This window comes from Phocoena sinus, chromosome 16 (assembly GCF_008692025.1).
Source record: "Phocoena sinus isolate mPhoSin1 chromosome 16, mPhoSin1.pri, whole genome shotgun sequence".
NCBI classification, from domain to species: domain Eukaryota; kingdom Metazoa; phylum Chordata; class Mammalia; order Artiodactyla; family Phocoenidae; genus Phocoena; species Phocoena sinus.
The window spans coordinates 21,893,699-21,915,045 of record NC_045778.1 but is presented as its reverse complement, the minus strand read 5'-3'; the positions used below and the strand labels follow the sequence as shown (position 1 = coordinate 21,915,045).

Here is a 21,347-nt window from a genome sequence, read left to right as displayed (position 1 = left end):
GCCTCAAAAGCAAAGGAAATGATAAATAACTCACCCAAGGGCAGGAAGCTAAAACAGCTTAAATAGAGTCAGGACTCAAACGCTAGTTCTTTTGACTCCACATACTGTAATCTCTAACCGAACATAAACTTTTCCTCACACTTAGTTATTTAAGGATCTGTAAAATGAAATACAGGTACTATATTTATTGAAAAAACTCTGTGTATAAGTGGGCATACACATTTCAAACCCATGTTGTTCAAGGGTCAACTATAATCTGAGTAAAAAACAGGCAGAGAACCTGAATAGATATTTTTCCAGAGAAGACATACAAATGGCCAACAGGTATATGAAAAGATGCTCAACATCACTAAACATCAGGGAAACGCAAACTGAAACCACAGTGAGATATTATCTCACTCCTGGTGGAATGTCTATTATCAAAAAACGAGAGACAAATGTTGGTGAGGAGAAAAGGGAGCCTTTGTACACTGTTGATGGGAGTGTAAATTGGTACAATCATTATGGAAAACAGTATGATGATTCCTCAAAAAATTAAAAATAGAACTACCATACGTGGTACAATCCCACTTGCGGGTATATATCCAAAGGAAATGAAATTACTATCTCAAAGAGTTATCTGCCAGGAAAAGAACTCTCATGTTCATTGCAGTATGATTCACAATTGCCAAGATATGGAAACAACGTGTCTGTTGCCAGATGAATGGATAAAGATGTGAGATATATACATATAGAGAGAGAGATACAGATACGTAGATATATAGATATACATATATTCTCCATTGTGTGTGTGTATATATATATATACAATGTATATATAATGGAATATTATTCAGCCATAAAAAAGAAGGAAAACCTGCCACTTATGACAACATGGGTGAACCTCGAGGGGGTTATACTAGGTGAAATAAGTCAGACAGAGAAAGACAAACACCATATGGAGTCACTTATATGTGGAGTCTAAAAAAAAAAAACAAAAAAACCCCTCAAACTCATAGAACCAGCGAGTAGAAAAGTGGTTGCCAGAGGATAGGAGGCAGGTGAAATATGGAGATGTTGGTCAATGGTACAAACTTCCAGTTATAAGATGAATAAGCTCTGAGGATCTAATGTACAGCATACTGACTATAGTTAATAATACTGTATTATACATTTGAAATTTGCTAAGGGAACAGATCTTAAGTATTCTCATCAAAAAAAAAGTTAACTATTTGAGGTGATGGATGTATTAATTAACTTGATTGTGGTAATCCTTTCACAATGTATACGTATCTCAAATCATCACACTGTACAGTTTAAATATATCACAATTTTATTTGTCAATTATTCCCCATAAAGCTAGGGCAGGGGAGAAAAAAAGAACTGAAAAAAAGATTGGAAAGCATCCCTGAGCTGCCTCCATCTTCCTGTGTGCTCTTAGGAGGGCTTCTTAACCTCTCTGTGCCTCAATGACTTCATCAATATGATGGGAATCTCCCCTTCCATCACAAAACACGAAGAAGACCCCTGGATTCCAAGGGTGTAGACATGCCTGTGGTTAAGGCCCACCCAGCTGGTCTCCCTACTGTCCACTCTCCATTCAGCAGCAAATGTGAATCAGATCACATCACTTCCCAGCATAAAACTCTCCAAAGGCTTCCTACTGCCTTTAAAACAAAAATCCAAGGCCCTACCTGATCTGCCCTAGATCTTCATCTTCTACCCCCTCCCCATCACTCACCTGTTTCAGCCAAGCGGCCTCCACACTGTGCACAAACCCGCCAAGCTCCCTTCTGCCTCAGTGGCTCCCTCCGCCTGGACCTCTGTTCCCTCTGAGCCTCAGCTGGTTGGCTCCTTTTCAGCAGCATCCTCCCCACCTCCACCCCAGGCACTCTGTTATCAGCCTGTTTTGTTTTCTTGTTCTCCGGTTTACCTGTTCAGTGCCCATCGCCCCAGCCCAGTGGATGTTCCACGAGGGATTATCTGCCCAGCTCTCTGCTGCACCCCCAGTTTGTAGCCCTGGGCACACACACAGTGGGTGACTGCATACACATGGCTGATAACTGCGCCAGAGGCCCACCTGGTTCCGGAAGATCAAGGCCACCACGCCACCAATGAGCTCGATTATGAGGCAAATCCCAAGGATGTACATAAACTGGAAAACAAAATTCAGAGATTCACCTAGAGGGGAAGGGGAAGTGCCATCTGCTCCGAGGTCAAGCGCAATAAAGAGAATCACCTCTGTCGGAGCTCTTAGTGGCTCCTGGGCCTTTCGCCCCTTCCTCCTGTGAGGACACAGGATGTGGACACACATTCCCGGGAAAGCCTGTTGCTGGAGCTAGTGGTCAGGAAAAGTGACTCAGCTGTCCCAGCCAGACTGTTATCAAGGTTTGTCCCAGGGGTCCTCAGCAGGGTCTAGGTGGAGAAACACAATCCCCTCCACCCACCCCCCACCACAAGCAGAGCTGGTCCTCGCTCTGGCTGACCCAGAGGGGACAGGCCTGGCTTGATGGACAGGCTGCGCAGCATTTCCAGCTCTGCCTGCAGAGGCTCTCCACAGTGGCTTCCCAGACCCCCAGTGTGGGTGAGGGGATGCCTGAGGCTTAGAGGATACAACCCCCTTTATCACAGAAATGGGCATTGTCCAAACTGATGTCAATAACTTCCAGGCTCAGGCAGCACCGAGACTATCCTCATAGGGGCTTTTAGGGGCTTCCCATGTGAGGGGGTCAATGAGGTCAAACACACACGTGGTTGCAGAGAAAACAGATCCTCCTACCCGGCACCCCCCACTCTGGAGAGCCATCCATCTCTTGCCAGTAAGGGGGGTAGGGGGGGTTGACCTCCCCTGACCCCAGGGCAGGCACTTGGCCAAGCAGGCCCATCAGAGTCCTAGGACCTTGGCCAGAGTTACCAGGAAAGATTCCCCGGAATCAAGAACCATAAGGACTGTTGGCCTGAAGCTGCTGGCCACCACTGCAAAGAGAGCCTGAGAACAGCATCCGGCGTCCAGCTGGGAGGTGGCGAGAGAGAGAGAGAGAGAGAGAGAGAGAGAGAGAGAGAGAGAGAGAGAGATAGAGCCTGAGGGCACCGTCTGTAGCCCCGGACCCAGTATGGGCTTGCTGGTTACATGAGCTACTGACTCACCACCAACAACTTTTCTTGGTTTTGCTTGCTCTCATTTGAGTGTGCTTTCTCCCACCTCCAACCGACAGTCCAGACCAACACAGGGTTTAAGTAAGAAGAACAGTATTCAAATCAGCCTTTCTACGCAGAAGTGGAGGAGGCTGGGCACTCTTGGGCCAACGTGCACAGACAGGCTGACCCAGGAAACCCTCTAAAAGAGCTGGTTTGAGGCAAGGACTGAATAACTGGGATGCCCAAGGGCCCAGGGGTGCTCTCCCCAGCTCTCCTGGGGACGCCAAGGACCCCACCACCACCAGTGGCTGAGGGGTGCGTGGGGCGGACTCACCGCTTGGAGAAGGCACAGGTTGTCGCGAAGGGAAGCCAGCACGCCGATGAAGGACACGATGAACATGACAACCCCCAGGAGGATGAGGATGATGGCCGGGGCCAGAAAGGCACTTTCCAGGGTTTTGTATTTCTGCCTCTCGACCTCTGCATAGATCCCCACTGACAGGACCAGGCCCCCGATCAGCTGCGGCAAGAAAGCAAGGAGTGAGAGAGGAGAAGAACTGGCAGTCGCGTGATTTTCCTACAAAGGGCTCGTCTGAGGGCTGTGGTGTCTGCCGTTACAGGGGCTCACCCCAGGTGACTGGATGTGAGGGAAACTGTTATGGGCTCAACTGTGTCCCCCCAAATTCACATGCTGAAGCCCTAACCCTCAGGACCTCAGAATGGGACTGTACTTGGAGATTGAGGCTTTAAAGAGGTAATTAAGTTAAAATGAGGTCTTATGACTAGGCCTTAATCCAATACAAATGTTGTCCTTAGAAGAAGAGGAGATTAGGATACAGACACACACAGAGAGAAGACCATGTGAAGACACAGGGAGAAGACAGCCATCTACAGACCCAAAGAGAGAGGCCTCAGAGAAAACCAACTCTGCCCACACCTTCCTCTTGGACTTCTGGTCTCCAGAGCTGCAAGGCAACAAATCTCTGTTGTTTAAGCCACCCAGTCTGTGGCACTTTGTTATGGCAGCCCTAGCAAACTAATACAGACCCTATTTGGAAATGCTGCTTTAGAAGAAGGTACTGGTGAGTCAGGGAAAATCCACTGGCTAGAGAGTCAGAGAACCTGGGTTCGAGTCCCAGCGGTGCCACTTGCTAACCCTGGGCGTTGGATAGGCCTTGGACCACATGCGTCTGTGTTCTCATCTGAAAAATGGCTGAAGTTTATCATTTCTGCCCTGCTCACCCCACAGGTTTTTGCAAGGCTTTTGTGAGATAAGGAAACTGGAAACACTGGAAGTCTGAAAGCCTGGGGCCCCTGGGCTACGTATTACACAGGCAGGTCACCAAGGGAAATTTCAGAACTGCTCAGGGAGATGGGCATTTCACTCAGCACCAGAAACATGGAATTTATCTTCAGAAAGACTATCGGGAATGCCGAAAGTCGGAGCAGGAGGGCTTTTCCGGTGAATTCTTCATCATCAACTTTCCTAACGGTGGAAAGGTGACCACTGTAACAACCCATCAGAAAAAAACAGGCAAAAAAAAGCCCTTGGGGGACCCCTTTTTTGCTCTCAGCCTGAAAACTCTCATACTAAATCTTCCGGGAGATTGATCAGCTGACATCACCCCGAACCCTCAGATGAGTCTGTGACTGCACTGCCACATTGCACTGGGATCCGCAATAGTGTTCTAACTGGCCCCCTTCAGCCCGTTCTCCACAACAGAGTGACAGGCGAAACCTGATCAGGGCAGGCTGGTACTCTGTGCGCCAAGAGTAAAAGCCACAACCCTAATCACAGCCTACACAGCCTGTCTGAGCTCACTTCTCACTCCCCCCACTTCCTCACTCTGATTTAACTGCATGGGGCTCCTCACTGCTGGTCAAACACACGAAGTGTGCCACCCCAGGGCCTTTGCACAGGCTGGTCCCACTGCCTGGAATGCTCTTCCCTCTTCCTCCTGATCTCCATATGGCTCTATGGCTCCCTCCCTCACCTCCTTCCCGTCTTTGCTCAGTCTTTGCTCAATCGTTTCCTGCTCAGTGAGGCCTTTGGGGTCATCTTGTTTAAAGGTAGAAAATCCCTCTCCTTGAAACTCCCGATCCCATTTTCCTGTTTTATGTTTTTCCTTTGTAATTGCAAGTACTTAACATACTATATTTTTTGCTCTATTTTTTAACTGTTTGTCTTGCCAACAAGAACATAAGCTCCAGGCTAGGAGGGATTTTCGACCATTTCGGACATCGTCAGCACCCACAACAGCCCTGGCATTTAGGAAGTACAACAGGCATTTATAATCAATGTCTGTCAAATGGATGCAAGCCAGGCTTCCTAATAGACCCCCTTGGGTTTGAGTCTGCCGCTGTCTACCCAGCCTCCTTCCCGTCCAAGGATTCTGGCTTTCCGGGCCACACATTCCCGAGAGCAGATACCCTGGACTTCACAGAGCAGAAGGCAGTGTGGGAGAGGAGCTGGAAGCCATGGTGCTGTCAGCAAAGGTCTGAGTAAAGGAAATGAGGGATAATACAGACAAGATGTGGGCCAGATGTGCCATGAGCACAGCTACCCTAGAGTCAACATCTGGAACTCCTCAAGTTACTCCTGGTCTACCCCCACCTTAAATTGACTACAATGTGCCCTCAAAGTAGATCCCCTTGACTGCCTTCTAAAGAGCACCAAGACTGTCCTGGGTAAAGGGAAGTGCCTGCTTCTCCTAAGCTTTGACAAGTGGCGGGGATGCCAAAAGTCAAACAGACCAACCTTACTTAGAAACACTGGGTAACAGGGGATTACTGGGAAGCCATCTCCCTCGGGTCCAGGGTTCTGCTGTATTTCACAGCTAAGTGCCATTCCCCTTAGTTTGAAAGGATAATCTGGGACTACTGAGATCTACTCCCCTGGTTTAAAGGAATGCCTTCCCAACACACATGGGCCAATAGGTGCGAAAGGCATTGACAAACTTGGCCATGAGCCACTTATTAACAAGTTGGCCATATCAGGAAAACCGTGAGTGAAATGATGTCATCCAAATTACCCAGTTGGGTAAATTTTTTAATTTATAAGACAGGATACACACACACACACACACACACACACACACACACACACACACAGCCCTCTATAGGAAAATGGGGGCCACAGGAAATAAAATCTACCTTTGATAGGGAAAGATTAACCAGAATTATTTGGTCAGTTCATGCTCCAAACCCCAGAACATGGTGAAATCATTGTTCAAGGCTGGCCTAAGCCCTGCAGGTCCTCTGAGAACAAGGGCAAGCAGCTTTAGAGAGCCAAATCCTCCCCTTCCGAATCAGTGCAATTACAAGAAATCACTCACTCAACCCTAACCCTGAACCAGACACAGAGCCCAGAGATCCTTCCACCCCAGGGATCCTTCCACCCCTTCACCCTGGGGATGACGGTTAAAGAAGAACCCCACAAAGAGGTGACATCTTCAGAGCCCAGGCAGGAGTGCAGCCAATATGCAAGGCCATGGGGGCAACAGAGGTGGGGCTTTACCCTCTATCTTGGTGGAAAGTATGATTCTCAGGTTGTCACTGAACCAACAAGATAACATCTTAATATTTTCAGGATTGATTCCATATACTTTTGTTTTGTTTCCTGCTGTAAAAAAAAAAAAAAGCTCTTCTTGGGCAGGATGGACACAGGCCCTGACATCTTCCCAGTGCCCTAGCCTGTCCCCCTCCCTCCTTCCCGCTTGAGGCTATGCTTTTGGATTAAAGTACCGTAAACCATCTCCAAAACACCAAAGCTGTCATTGGCCTCCATTCTGAGCAGAATTGACCCCAGCCCTCTTTGTAAAGGCCAGTCAGTGGCTTCTTCTATTTTTATAAGCTCCCCGGACACTCCAGAACAGCCTTGCCGGGAGGAAACAAAACTTCCTTTGGTCTGATCTCCCTCCTGTTACAAAAGATCACATTTTCCTTGCTAGTCAGCCTTGCAACATTTCCAGACCACTAAAGCCATAGGAAAGCTACTGTGGCAAACGCAGACCCAAACTTCTGGACTCCCGCACCACTGTGTACTGAGCTATCACAGGTTCGTGTCTCCTGGTCCGGCCCTCCCAGCGGCCAGCAGGCAGTCCCTAAGGTGGCTTCGCACACAGCACACGCTGATCTGGGCTCCTCATTCAAGGGTTCCAGGGGCAGTAGGCACGGGGAGAGGCCGGCATACCCCTCCCAGGCACTTCAAGATTTCCAAATGATATTTACATCTCTGAGGACATCATGTTTCCATGTGAGTATAAAATTAACTGCTGATGCTAGCGTGCAATCCCATGCACTCTTCTCTGCTAATTATAGTCTCTCTTCGGGGGCCGGCCACTCCAGCTCCAGCGCAGGAAGTAAATGGCCCATTTGTCAAGCAGGACAGCTTCAGCTAAACATGGCTGGGGATGAGGGGCACACGGCCACGCCCATTTGGGGCCAAAGAGGCAAAGAACATGCTGCTGGTAGCCCACGCGCCAGGACCAGAGCCCCAGACTTTGCAAGCCACATGGCATCTTCAACAGGCTGCATGGGAGCCCTGTCGTCCATTGTGAACCAGGCCCAAAGGTCCCCTCTGAGCCCTGCAGCCTGGAACCGGCTTCTTCCTCTGCAGGCTGAGGCCCAGCTTCATGCAGCTGCTGGGAAGCAGGAGGCCGTGTGAGGCATTCCAGCATCTGCGTCATCCCCTCCTTCAGGAAGCATCTGGTCCCAGCTGGCTTACCCCCAGCTGGGGCAGGTCTGCACTTCGAGGGGACCTGCAAGGCCTATTTTTACCCACAAAGGCACATGCCAGGCACCTATTGTGTTCCAGACCCTGGGGGTCACAAGGGGTCCCAAGACTAGACAATGGGCTAAGTCTGGAGGAGGGGAGATTAAGAGGCTAGAAATGATCTCTGTGGCCTGATGGATGGAATTCAGGGGTCTTTGAACTGGGGATGGAGAAAAAAGTCAATCCTTACTTTCATTAGCCTTTAACTGAAATGTTCCTGTCACGAAAAAAGAGGAAGAACCTCAGGTCTACGGGAAGCATGCTGCAATCCCTCCCATGGGGAAGGCTCTGGGAATTTGAACAAAACTGAGGGGGAGAAAGGAAACATCAGAAAATCAAGGTGGGCTTCCTGGAGGAGCCAGTGTTTCCTGGAAGGTCCCAAGAACTGTTTCACTCTGAAACCATCTCATGGGTCACTCAAGGCTCCAGGGTTCTGTGTGGCCCAAACAAAGCACTTTTCTGAGTTTTGAGCTTGAAAGGATGTGGGGAGTAGCTAAAACCCAAGGCCTGAGAGAGATTTTAAATAAGATGGGGCTAGCAGGTCCCCTGCATCCAGCCAAGAAACCCCAGACTTCACATCCATCAGCTCTTCTGCCCCAGGACGATCCTGCCTGGCCCTAGGCAGAGCCCACCCTGCAGACAGCCATCTTCTCTCACGCACAGATTAGGGCTGGAAGGAGCAGTAGAGGCAGGATAAGAGATGGGAGTTGGCATTCTGGACCTTCATTTATTAGTTCAGTGCCCTTGGCCATGCCACTTCGCCTCTTTGACCCTCACCTTTCACCTGTAAAACAGTAAAGGCTGCTGCTGTGTACAGAGTGATTATGCTGTGCCAGCATCCTGCGAAGTGCTACACCGGCATGGTCTCCCTTGACCATCACACATCCTTGCACGTCTAAGAAACAGCCGATCACATTTTACAGACCAGTCTCAGTGAGGCTAAGTGTCACAGAACTTATGAGAGGCAGAGCCAGCATGTGTGGGCAAAACCTGTCTGGCCTGCCACTAAGGCTACCAGAGGGGCCTTTCACTTAGATCTGGGAGATAATTGGTCTGAAATGTCTCTGCAAAATACAAAGGTTCCAGTAGCAGAGCAGTACTCCCAAGAGAATGTTCTGTGATGATAGTAACGTCTAATACGGTAGCCACTAGCCATGTGTGGTTAGTAAGCTCTTGAAATGTGGCTTGTGTGCCTGGGGAGCCGAATTTTTAATTTTACTTTCTTTAAAGTAGTTTAGATTTGATCACGTGTAGCTGGCGGCCACCGTATTGGACAGCACAGTTCCAGAGCAGCTCTCGTTGGACGCTGCCCCTTACCATTCTCACCTTGCTCCTTTCTGATAGTACAGACCACCCTTATTAGAGAGTCACGTGCCCTAACCATCCTGCCACTAGCTAGAGGAAGTTCAATTCATACTCACTGACTTCATTCAGGAGAAAGCAACCTCTTTTCCCACTTTCCCCAAGAAAGCTCAGTTCCTATTATCCCATCCCTCTTGCCCCTAAGGAAAGCAGGACACACCAGATCCAGCATCCCCAACCCAAACTGATATAGGGCCTATTCTGTCTCCTGGGAAAGTGCCAGACCCACCTCTAGGACTACAGGGCAGTATTCTAAGCTCTGGGGCCCTGGACCCCAGCACTAAGTCCAGGCAGCCTGTGCTTGAGGAAAGGGGTTCCTCCCAACCCCAAAGGAAAGCCAGCCCTGGAGGAAACGGCAGAGACTGCCTCCTACTGCCAGCAAAAAAGCCAGTCTCTGGTCTTTGTCACTGATACTCCACTGTCAACTCTGCCTTCACCCTAGACTTCTTTCTTTTTAAAAAACTGGACATCAATGCAGAGAACTTGGTTAACTGCAACACTTGGTCCATGACATCCTCTGACAGTCTGCTTTTGTTTGGAACGTAGGAAGCACCACATATTAACCAGTCCTCCTGTCCTCGCTGATGTGCTACGACTCTGCTGTCACACACTGACTCTCCCATCGGCCACTCGGTCCCAAAACGAACCCCCCTAGTGTAGTGACTACAGTTTTATAACACACCATGGCACCTGCTAGGCCACATCCCTCCTTCCTGTCTTCTTCCGAAGTGTCCTGGATACTCTTAGACCTTGACTCTTGTGTAGATATTTTAGAGTCATTGTATCAAATACCATGAAAAAACCTGCTAAGGTTTAACTAGAACCGCATTGAATCTATAGATCCCTTCGGGGAGGATTGACATCTTTATCAGGACTTCCTGCCCAAAAGCATGATTTATTCCTTCTTTATTTACATCACCTTTATTATGACCTCTCTAATAACAGTGCTCTCCACCTCCCTCAAGCTTTTCTGTGGCTGTCTAGGCAGATCTGGGGAGAGACTTGTGGAAGTCTTTCCCAAGCTGCCCCTCCAGCTAGGCCCAGGGTGGGAAACATGGCCTTTGGAAAACAAATCTCTCTAAGAAGCAAAGTGGACACACCAGTCTGTTTTGCTACCCTCCTGTCACCAACAGTTACAAACACTTGATTTAAAAGACTCCCACACGATAAATTAGGGGTTTGGGATTAACATATACACATTACTATATACAAAATAGAGAATCAACAAGGACTTACTGTATAGTACACAGAACTCTACTCAATATTCTGTAATAACCTATAATAGAAAAAAATCTGAAAAAGAATGGATATATGTATAGCTGAATCACTTTGCCATACACCTGAAACTAACACAACTTTGTAAATCAACTATATTCCCAAAATAAAATAAAAATTAAATTAAAAAAATAAAAGACTCCCACATGTTGTCTGTTCTCTATATTGTGAAGTTTTTTAGAGGTCTGCCTTGTCACTTTCTCTGTCACTAGATGATCGTCCACATTCTTACAGCTGGGGAAAAAAAAGGCTCCCACATGTACACAGCTCATTCCAGGCTGTGAAAGAGCTAAACTGGGAGGTTTGCAAGCCCCAGCTACTCAACCCAGCCGGGGCAGAGTGGAACTTCTAATCACAAACCAGCACAAACATACGAAACACTGTGGGTAGGAGCTGACAGAGCCCGGACTCTCTTTGGGTAGAGTTTAGGGGCAGGCAGATGGGGAGCGATGTAACAAACAAGTGGTAAAAATCTTCTGAGACAAGAGGCCTGGCAGTCACTTCCTCCTGGGAAATCGGAGCAGGCCCATTGGAACTGAGCCTTGGAGGATGCACAGGAGTTTGACTTCACACCACTGGACGCTCCGTCAGCACAGGGACTGGCCCGATAGATCTGTCGGCAGAATGAATCAGAAATGCTATTGCTTCAGATGCCCATGAGCCCAAAGAAGAAACTAGTGATGCCATTCCAGAGTAGAGCCCTCTGAGGCTTAAGGATAAGATGACTTATCTGGTTAATCTGAAAACCACAGAAACAGCCAAGGGGCAAAGGAGAGTCAAGAGCATATCACCTCCACCCAACACACTCTTCTCCCTGGTTTTCTTTTCCCTTCTGTCTCTGGACCCCTTTCCTTCTCTCCACCTTCCATGTGTCTGAACCAAGAGAGTCAGAGCCCACCTCCCAGGGCTGTATTCCCACGGTGCCTGGGTGATTATCTTCCTAGATCTCAGCCCAGGTAGGGCACCCCCTGCTGGGGTACACTCAGCAGTACACCCTGTGCCAAACCACTGCTGGTCGCCCCTCCCTTCTTTCTCTAGCAGGGCTGGCTAAGGCTCCCCTGCTCAGAGCTGCAGGCCACTGGCAGGAGTGAGTAAGATGGCCCAGGTCTCCCCTTCCCTCAGACCCTCTAAAAGCAGACACAGGCTCACAGAGGTGACAAGGGGACTTTGTCCTAGACAGCCTCCAGTTCAGGTCCCAGCAGCCTTTCAAAACCCCCAGCTGCCCACCAGGAACTGGGCCAGGCATCCCCCATTCTTTCCAAAGTGGCGGCAAGAGGAATTTCAGGGAAGGGGGCAGGAAGGTGGAGTCCCCCATGATCTCAACTCTCCCTGACCCTCCAGGCTACTGAGAGAAGCCACAATAAAGAAGGGAGCTGGGCTTCCCTGGTGGCGCAGTGGTTGAGAGTCTGCCTACCAATGCAGGGGACACAGGTTCGTGCCCCGGTCCGGGAAGATACCACATGCCGCGGAGCGGCTGGGCCCGTGAGCCATGGCCGCTGAGCCTGCGCGTCCTAAGCCTGTGCTCCGCAACGGGAGAGGCCACAACAGTGAGAGGCCTGCGTACCGTAAAAAAAAAAAAAAAAAAAAAAGAAGGGAGCTGCACCAAAGAGAACAGGAGTTTGGGGAGTAGACATGGGGGGATGCGGGGCGGGGGAAGAAGGAAATTCCAGCAGCAGGTGCAGAAGGCAGTGAGGCCCCACAGCCAGGACACCTGGCTGCGCTGGGCAGATACGAACTAAGGGCTGTCTCCACACAATTTTGGCAATGACAGAGCTTACTGTTGTGTGTTTCTTGTTTTTAATGTTAGATGTAGTTTTATAGCTAAGAAAAAAATAAAGCGAATTGATTTTATTTATATATATATATATATATATATATATATATATATATATATATGGCCCTTGGTTCATTCTTTGCACAAAATCCCACATCTGAACAGGGTCCTTTGTCCCTGAACAAAGGCTGGAAGGCAGAGGAGGCAATCAGACCACAAGTGTCAATGCCTGGCATGACACTTAAAGAATATAAATTGCCCCCACTCCAAAGGCTCAAGACTCCAAAGAGGTCAAAGGGCAAAAGGGAAAAGGAGGCAGCATGACACATTGGAAGGAGAACTGGGGTGCGGGGGGGGGAAGGATGAGAGGGGAGCCCTGAACTTTAATCCCAGTTCTGTCGCTAACTCCCATGCAACCTTGGGTAAGTCTCCCTTCCCCTCTCTGGGCCTCTATTTCCCTGCTCCAAAAGGGAGATGTTCGGCCACAAGCCCTAGAATCCCTTCACTGCTCCGGGGGCCCATGGCAACTCATGCCCAGACAGCCCTTGTTAGAACCCTGGCCACGAGCAGACTGTGGGTGGTCCAAAGTCCCCTCCTCTACTGAGTCCTTCTCCATGGGTCTACCCCTGCTTTCCCACCTGGCCTGGAGACGTCACACTCCTGCATGAGAAAGGTCCTACAGGGGACAGAGATGCCCTTTCCGCCCTGATCAAGGCACACACCTCCCAGCCTCCCACAGCAGCTGTGGGAAGGAGACCAACTGTTTCTTGGAAATAACAAAGCTGAAAGAGGCTAATGCCCATCCCCCAAAGCTCAGCTCAAAGCCTCCTCCCCTGGAAAGCCTTCCTGGATCACCCCAGCTATAGAGATCTTTCTCCACTTGTGATCACCTATGAAATCACCAATGGGAAGCCCTCACTGGTACTGCTATTTACAATACTAACTATGCCCACTGAACAGATCATTCTGGGTATTTACTACCCACTGCATGCAGAGCGAGGTGGCAGGACCCAGCAACACATATACCATACCATCTCTGACCTCAACAACTTCACAGTCCGCATACATGATGCAAATGCATTAGTCCCAAAAGTTCACAGGAAGTTTAGCTTAGCTCCCAGACCACATTCTCCCCACAGAAGCCATATGGAAAGTGGTTAGAGCCCAAGCTGGTTCACAGTGGCCTAATGAACCACAATGCCCCTGAAGCAAGATACCATGCAAAAGTTCCTGGCACCCAGCAGGTGCTCAATAAATGTTACTTCTCCTTTCCCAGTAAAGATGCAGTACTGTTGTAACCCTGACATTTCAAGACTCAAGTCAGATGCCAGAAACCATTTCCCCTTTAGAGGCACTTTGGTCCAAGGATAAATCAGGGGAAAGAGAGTCCCTATTCTGAATTCTAAGGCAACATTCATTGATTCAACATATATTTAGTAAGTGCCTAGTATGTACCAGGCACTGGGAATAAAAAGGTAAGACCTAGTTCCTGCCCTCAAGGAGCTCAGTCTGGTAAGACACACCTGCACACCAACAAATGCAGTGGAGTTGGGGAAACACTGGGGTAGAGGTAATTGTGCAGAGGCACTAGAGATAGGAAACGCTAAATCATGGGCAAGGAAGGCTTCCTGGAGGAGGTGAGTTTGAACTGAGTCCATTTGATGCACGTAATGGATAAGTAAGAATTTCTGAAATGGACAAGGGGTTTCAGATGCCCATGAAGGTGCCATGGGGAGAGCAGGTCAGCATAGCTAGAGCCAAGGACAGGCAGATGGGGGAGGCGAGGAGGCCAGGGAAGCTTGCAGAAGCCAGACCACCAAGGCAAGGTCTCTCAGGTTAAACCAGAAAGTTCATTCATTCATTTGACATCTCTTTACTGAGAGGTTGTATAAGCCAGCGGTTCTTCAAGTTTTTGGTCTCAGGATTCCTTTTCACTCTTAAAAACTTTTGAGGACCCTAGAGTTTTTGTTTTGGGGGATTCTATCTATCAATTATTTACTACATAAGAAATTAAGACATATTTTAAATATTTATTAACTCATTTAGAAATAACAGTAATAGATTTACATGTTAACATAAATATTTTTTGTTAAAAATTTTCCCCAAAAAATTGAGGGGGAAGAGTGGCATGGGCTTTACATTCTTGCAAATGTTAATGTCTGGCTGATGAGAAGAACTGGGGGATTCTTGAAGCTGCTCCTCACTCACTTTGCTGCCACATCACCATCGTGTGCCCCTAAAATACTCCCTGGGGCACTCCTGAGAGAATGAGAGCAGGAAAGCAAATAGTATCCTAGTATTATCATGAAAATGGTTTTGACTTCACAGACCCCTCAAAAGAGTCCCCCCACCAAGGATCCGTGGAGCACACTTTGGGAGCAGCTGTTAGGAACGGGCTGCGGGGTGGTGAGTGGGGCCCAGCTAGCAGTGAACCAACGAAACACAAAAGTCTCAGCTTTGGTGGAGCTCACTTTCTAGTCGGGGAGAAACAGATAAGAAAAGTATACGGTATATCTTGGTTATAAGTGCTATGAAGACAAAAACAGAAAAGGAGGCCAGGGAGGCTGGTAGAGGGGGCTGTCATTTAAAATAGCACAGCCAGGGAAAGTGACACTGGAGTGAAGACTTGAAGTGGGGAGGGCTGGGCGTGGCTCTGTAGCATCCACGTGGACACACAGCAGAACATCCAAGCAGCTTCCAAGACCTTGGAATGTGCCCATGTGTTCAAGGAACAGCTGCTACAGCCTGATGGGTTGAGAGTGGAAGGGAGGAGGTGAGAGGGCAGGGGTGTGGGCTGCAGAGCAGATGGACCCTTTGAAACTATTGAGGGGACTCTGACTTTTGCTGAGTGGAAGGCAGTACGAGTTTGCAGAGGAGTGATCTGATATGGCTTTAATTTTTAAATGAGTTACTCTGACTGCTGTGCTGAGAACTGGGGGATGGAGGCATGGAGGTGGAATGGTCAGGAATCTACTGCAGTAACCTAGATGCTAGGTGAGAGTGGCCTGGATCAGGGTGGGCACATGAAGGTAGCAAGAAGCAGGCAGACTGGATATATTTTGAAGTTGAAATTAGGGAAATCACTGAAATAATTTAAGCAGGGAGTCACATGCTCAGATTTGCTTTCAAAAGTTGTTTTACCAAATAGAATATGCACACAACCGCAAGTGTCATCCACGGTTTACGCATTTGTTATCATAGGGAAATGCAGGCTTGCAATGGAGAGGGCTGGCGGTCCAGCTTGGCATGGTCAGCAGCCGGGAGGCCGGGCATCACGTGCCTCCTAAGGTGGCCTCCTGCACCCCCTCACCGCCTCCCCACACAGCGTTCGTGCAGGAATGTGCGGCCTGAACCTAATTACAAGGAAACCATAGAGCAAATCCAGAACGCTGATGTTCTGCAGATCAAAGGCCTGGAGGCTTCAAAGGAATCAAAAGCAGTGAGGATAGTCTAGGTTAGAGGAGATGAAAGAGCCATGTCACAGTGAAAACAATGGGTGGACCTTGATTGGATAAAATGTCCGCTACAAAGGACATTTGGGAAACAACTGGTGAAATCTGGAAATGGACAGCACAGGTGATGTTCTATTTAATGGTGATTTGTTTTCAGATGGACAATGGCAGCATGTGGGAGAACCCCCTTTTCGGAAAGCTGGATGCTGGGGTACGTAAGGGTGAGGCCACAATGGCTACAAAAAAAAAAAAAGTGTTGTATTTATTAAACTCTTCTTTCAACTTTTCTGTGGGTTTAAAAAAATTTTTTTAAGTTCATTTCCCCATCACAGCTTGATTAGGCACTACTTATTTAGCGCTCCCTGTCCCGTGAAAGAAGGGCCTCTCCCGCCTCCCCTTCCCCAAGGAACAGAGGCTCCGCCCCACACATCCCAGACAAGCTGGTTGTCTGCAAACAGAGCGTCTTTGAACAGATAACACCAGGGCGTGCTGGGTGTCCCCAAGCAGACCGTGGGCAGTGGGCCCCGGGTCTCGAAGCTCTTTAGAGCATCTCCCCACAGTGCCTAGCACAGGGCCCAGCACATGCCATTGGTGACTGACAGTGGGCACTCAGGGAATCCTGGGTCTGGCTTCCGGCCACTGAGCAGTTCTCCTTCCAATGGGAAGAGGGATCATGCAGGGTGGGCCAGCAGCTCCCCATGGATATCCAGGCCCAGCAAGCCCCTCCCTCTCTGCTTTCTGAATTTTCCTAAGCAACGAGAGGGCAAGACCCCAGTAGGTCTTGGTGGATCAGACAAATGCAGGCAAGTGACACATGACTGTCTTCCCTGGGACCCCAGAACCTATAACATTCAAGGCCTCAGAGGTCACCCCTCATGTTTCAGAGGCACTGGGACCTTTTCTGTCAAAATGAGATCCACTATAATGCATGAACTGTAATTCTGCAACCTGATTTTTTTTTTTTAATGCACTATGAGAAATATCTTAAGGATAACTGGAGAAGCTTTAACATGGACTTGGTGTATAGTGGTGCTGTGGTTGTATCCAAGGACAATTTTGTTTAAGGAGATGCATCTGAGGATGGTTGGGGTGAACTGTCATGATGTCTGCAGCTTCCTCTGACATGGCCAAATGTTAAAATTACTGATTCTGGTTAGTGGGCATATGGGTGCTCACGGCATCATTCTTTAACCTTTTTTATGTCTTATTTTTTAACAATAAAAACGTTGAAGCAGCAAGCAAGATCCAAGTTCCATTTCTTCTAAGAGGAGATCTGTTCACAGTCTGAGTCTCCCTTTGGCCTGGGAAGTCTCAGTGGCCACAGCCAGGGGCTGGCTCACCAGAGGCTCAGGGCAGGCAGCCTCCTCTGGCCTGGAATTAATGCCCTCACCAGATGTTTCGCTAACTGCCAACTGGGGCTAAAGATCAGCTGTGACAGGAACCTACCTATTATCCATCCAGCGAGCTCACTAGAAAACAGCACCCCGGGGGGCCTGTAGGACACGCTCCTCCTTGTGCACAGGTTAGAGGCCTGCAGGAAGGGACAGAGAGGGTCACTCGTCACCTTCAATCCCATCCTTCTCTGCTTTAAGGAAATCAGGACAAGAGAAGATGCATACGACAAACGAACAATATGATGACAGCCGGTGCCAGCTGTGGGAGGAGGTAAGGCCGAGTGACCCACTGCTCCCTGAGGCTGGGCTGGTGGGACTGGCAAAGAGCATGTGCTAGCTGAGGCCCTCTGCACTTGGGAGCTGTGTGACCTTGGACAGATCACTTGCCTCTCTGAGGGTCAGCTGCCTCTGCTGTTAAACAGGAATGATAACACCTGCCTAATGGTCACTCAAAGGACCTGGGGAGATGGGGAAACTCCTTTGTAAACTCTAAGATGCTGTAACACATAATGAGAATCCCCATTCTTTCTTTAAAAGCCAGCAGATACAAAGACTGTTAAGTGCCTACACCTCACCAGGAGGTGCCACTATTTTTCTTTAAATTGACTGACTTCTTACTAAAATAAATATGGCCTTGGCCTAACCTAATAAACATCTATGAAATCATAGATCTGAGGTATTAGTTATTTTCTGTAATACACATTACACCTAATGCACATGTATTACATTTTAAAATGTTCCCCCAGGAACCACCTAAAATCGTCTTGTGTACCCACCAGGACTAAGGAGATGGATGCTGTTCTGGCCCCACCCCCTTATTTTGCAGATGGGAATCTGAGGCCCAGAGAGAGGCAGTCACTCCCATAAGGTCACACAGTCCAGTGCTCTCTCCACTGCAAGCTGTCCTCCCTCATCGGAAACAAAGAGTTCTCACGCCCTGGCATATCCTCTCATAAAAGAAAAATAAAAAACCTGCTTCTGAAGGACGGTGACGGAGGCTCCATTTCTGCCTTCCTGCAACTTCAGAGAGCCCGCTGGGGACCTGGCCCAGGTGCCTTGTGCCACTTCAGGTCTGCTCTCTCCCTTCCCACAGAGTCTGACAGTCAGCCCACCTCCCTGGGGCCCTGGCCCCAGGAAGCTGGTCCCCACTCCAGGGCCCCTGCTCCTCTAGCAGCACCTCAGGGAGAACCAGAGGGCCCCCGGATGCCTGGGAAATGTTAGGTGAGTGACTAAAGGACCGAACCAATGAACAAACAACCCATCCCCAAACAGCCCACCTCCCTTAAAAGCATCCTTCTCTTAAGGACAAACACCCGGAATAGGAAGGCATCGAGAAGTCTACCAGAAGAGAGGAGATAAGGCTTTGCATTTATTTGCAAGTTCCCTAACCTCTCTGAGCCTCTCTTTACCTCAGTGTAGAATGGGGCAATAACCCTAAAACTGCCTCTGAGGGTTGCTGGAGGATTAAGGAGAGAATGTCTAGGAGACAACTCAGTCCAGCACATAGGAAGGGCTCATTAATTGTTAGCTAAAAAGACAAAGAATCCAGTTATAAGGTAAATTAATGCTAGAGATGTAATGTACTATATGATAAATATAATTAACACTGCTGTATGTTACCTATGAAAGTTCTTTTTAAAAATATTTATTTATATTTTTGGTTGCATCGGGTCTTAGTTGCAGCAGCCGGGCTCCTTAGTTGTGGCTGGAGGGCTGCTTAGTTGTGGCTCGCTGGCTCCTTAGTTGTGGCTCGAGGGCTCCTTAGTTGTGGCATGCGAACTCTTAGTTGCGGCATGCACATGGGATCTAGTTCCCCGACTGGGGATCAAACCCGAGCCCCCTGCATTGGGAGTGTGGAGTCTCGACCACTGCACCACCAGGGAAGTCCCTGAGAGTTCTTAAGAGAGTAAATCCTAAGAGCTCTCATGACAAAGAAAACTTTTTCTTTTCTATTTCTTTAATGTTATACCTGTACGAGATGATGGATGTTCACTAAACTTACTGTGATAATCGTTTCATGATGTAAGTCAAATCACTATGCTGTACACCTTAAGTGTATACAGTGCTGTATGTCCATTATATCTCAATAAAACTGAAAGAAAAAAATTAAAAAGACAAAAGAGGAAGAAGCAGAAGGCACAACCAGGTTAGACAGAGGGCAGCCAGGGGAGATTTTCTCACTGCAAAGGGGAACGTTTAATTCTAAGTGAGGCGAGCACCAGAGGAGACTGCAGTGCAGAACCAAGACACAAACAAACAGGGCCGCTCCTGTCTCAGGACTGTGGGTCCCTGAACAATTCCTGTCCTCGCCTTCTTTCTGCTCTGATCCTGAGTCCACGCCCCCCTGAAGATGGAAAGAGTCAAGTGGCTGCTGCCACCCCTGTGGGGAGCCCAGAGCCCAAGTCTCCACTGCTGACTAAGCCGCCTCACCCACCGGAGCCTCCTGGGAGCCGCTAGCCCACCCCACTCCAATCACAGAACATCTGCAGCTGTCCTGAGCACACTGCTAGGACTCAGTGAGTGCCGGCTTCTCAAGGGACGGGGCTGGCTCATCTGTCCCCACCAACCCAGCACAGGGCCAGGCAAACAGTGCTCCCCGGTGGCACGCACAAGCGTTCTCACTGCCTGAGTTCTTTCTGGCTCTGCAGAGAAGACCAGTCTGTGATAAGTCACACATCAGGCCTCTGTCCCCAGGTGCAGCAGCAGGCCCGTTTACAGTAGGGACACCAATAATCCCAGCTGGAGAGCATGCCACTGGGGTGAAATCACTGAGCAGTGCCCACTGTCCCCTCTGAACAATGGAGGTATTAGAACCAGAGGCACTTGCCGTGTGGCCTGGTTTCAGTTTCCTCCCCTCTGAGAGGAAGGCATTGCTACACCAGATGCCCTCCACGGCCCTTTGAAGTTCGCCCAACTGGAACCCCACCCAACTAACTGCCCCAAGAGATGGGTGATACTCCTGTTCAGAAAGGTTGTAAGGGAATCACAGATATTTTACAGCCCCACTTAGAAAGCAGTTTCAATTTAACTCTTTTCAGAATCAGGAAGTCCTTCTTGAGAGCTAACTTATATTCCCTTCTCATGCTTTAACCTCTTTCTATCAGGCTTTCCTTGCAGAAACCAGTTGTAGAGCACAGCCTTTGAGCTGGGTGGGCAGACAGTTGCTGGGAAGGGGCGGGGCCTGTGTGGGGCAGGCCGCTTGGGGGTGGGGCTGCATGAGGGGCGGGGCCACCAGCAGGGGTGGGACTATGGGCCTTACCCTCTGCCAGCCCAGCTCCTCTCCCCATCCCCAGCCCTTGTCCTCTGTCTTCAGCACCCGCAGAAAGGAAAGGGATATTCAGGGACCTGCTCAATTGGACCCCTCCCTAGCGAGGCAACCTGGTCAAGCGGAAAGGGCTTGCATTGGTTTTCTGGGTTGCTGCAACAAATGACCACAAACGGCTTAAAACATAAACGTATTCTCTCAAAATTCTGGAGGCCAGAAGTCTGAAACCAAGGTGCCGCTGGGCCATGCTTCTTCCAGAGGCTCCTCGCCTCGTCCAGCTTCTGGTGGCTCCAGGCATTCCTTGGTTTGTCTGCCTTTGCATTCACACCGCTCTCCCCTAGGTGTGTTTGTGTCTTCTCTTCTGTCTCAAAGCTCCCTCTGCCTTTCTCTTACAAGAATACTTGTCATTCAATTTAAGGCAGCTCAGGCGATCCAGGATGATTTCATCTCAAGATTCTGAACCTAATTATATCTGCAAAGATGCTTGTCCCAAATAAGGCCACATTCACAGGTTCTGGGACATGAACACATCTTTTTGTGGGGTGGGGGGGCACAATCCAACCCACTACAGAGCTCACTGGTCAGAGTCAGAAGTCAAGTCCCTATCCTTCCACGAACTGGCCACTAGCTCATCACTGTGACCCCACGCAAGTTCATCACACCTACCTGGAACTCTGCTTCCCCACCACCTGCTGTACCTCCCCTACAGAGTCAGAACTGCAGGTCACAACCAGCTTTCCAACACGATGCCTACACATCAGCAGTTCTCAAACTGGAGACATAATTTCGGGGTGGGGGGGGTGGAATTATCACAGCTCACCCCCTAAGTGTGTGAATCCCTGACTCAAGAAACTCAAGTCTGGCTCTATAGAAACTTCTTCAAATTACAAAGTTAACTACAGAGACGTGTTGCCTTTAGAGCAGATTAAAGGAT

At 49.0% G+C, this 21,347-nt stretch overlaps 1 protein-coding gene across 3 annotated transcripts in view; it reads right to left on the bottom strand.

Annotated features, from left to right (window-relative positions):
- Positions 1-21,347, bottom strand: part of TSPAN15 (tetraspanin 15) — a 49,242-nt gene that overhangs the window by 17,128 nt on the left and 10,767 nt on the right. Inside the window, exons 2-3 of one of the 3 annotated variants that reach the window (XM_032608585.1) lie at positions 3,452-3,637; positions 2,060-2,134 (exon numbers count right to left, since the gene is read on the bottom strand). The exons of 1 other annotated variant lie outside the window; for it this stretch is intronic. In XM_032608585.1, the coding sequence (XP_032464476.1) occupies positions 2,060-2,134; positions 3,452-3,637 (261 nt within the window). Of the gene's footprint in view, positions 1-1,912; positions 2,135-3,451; positions 3,638-21,347 lie in introns of all 3 variants that reach the window. One more of the 3 variants, XM_032608584.1, reaches the window with a different exon arrangement.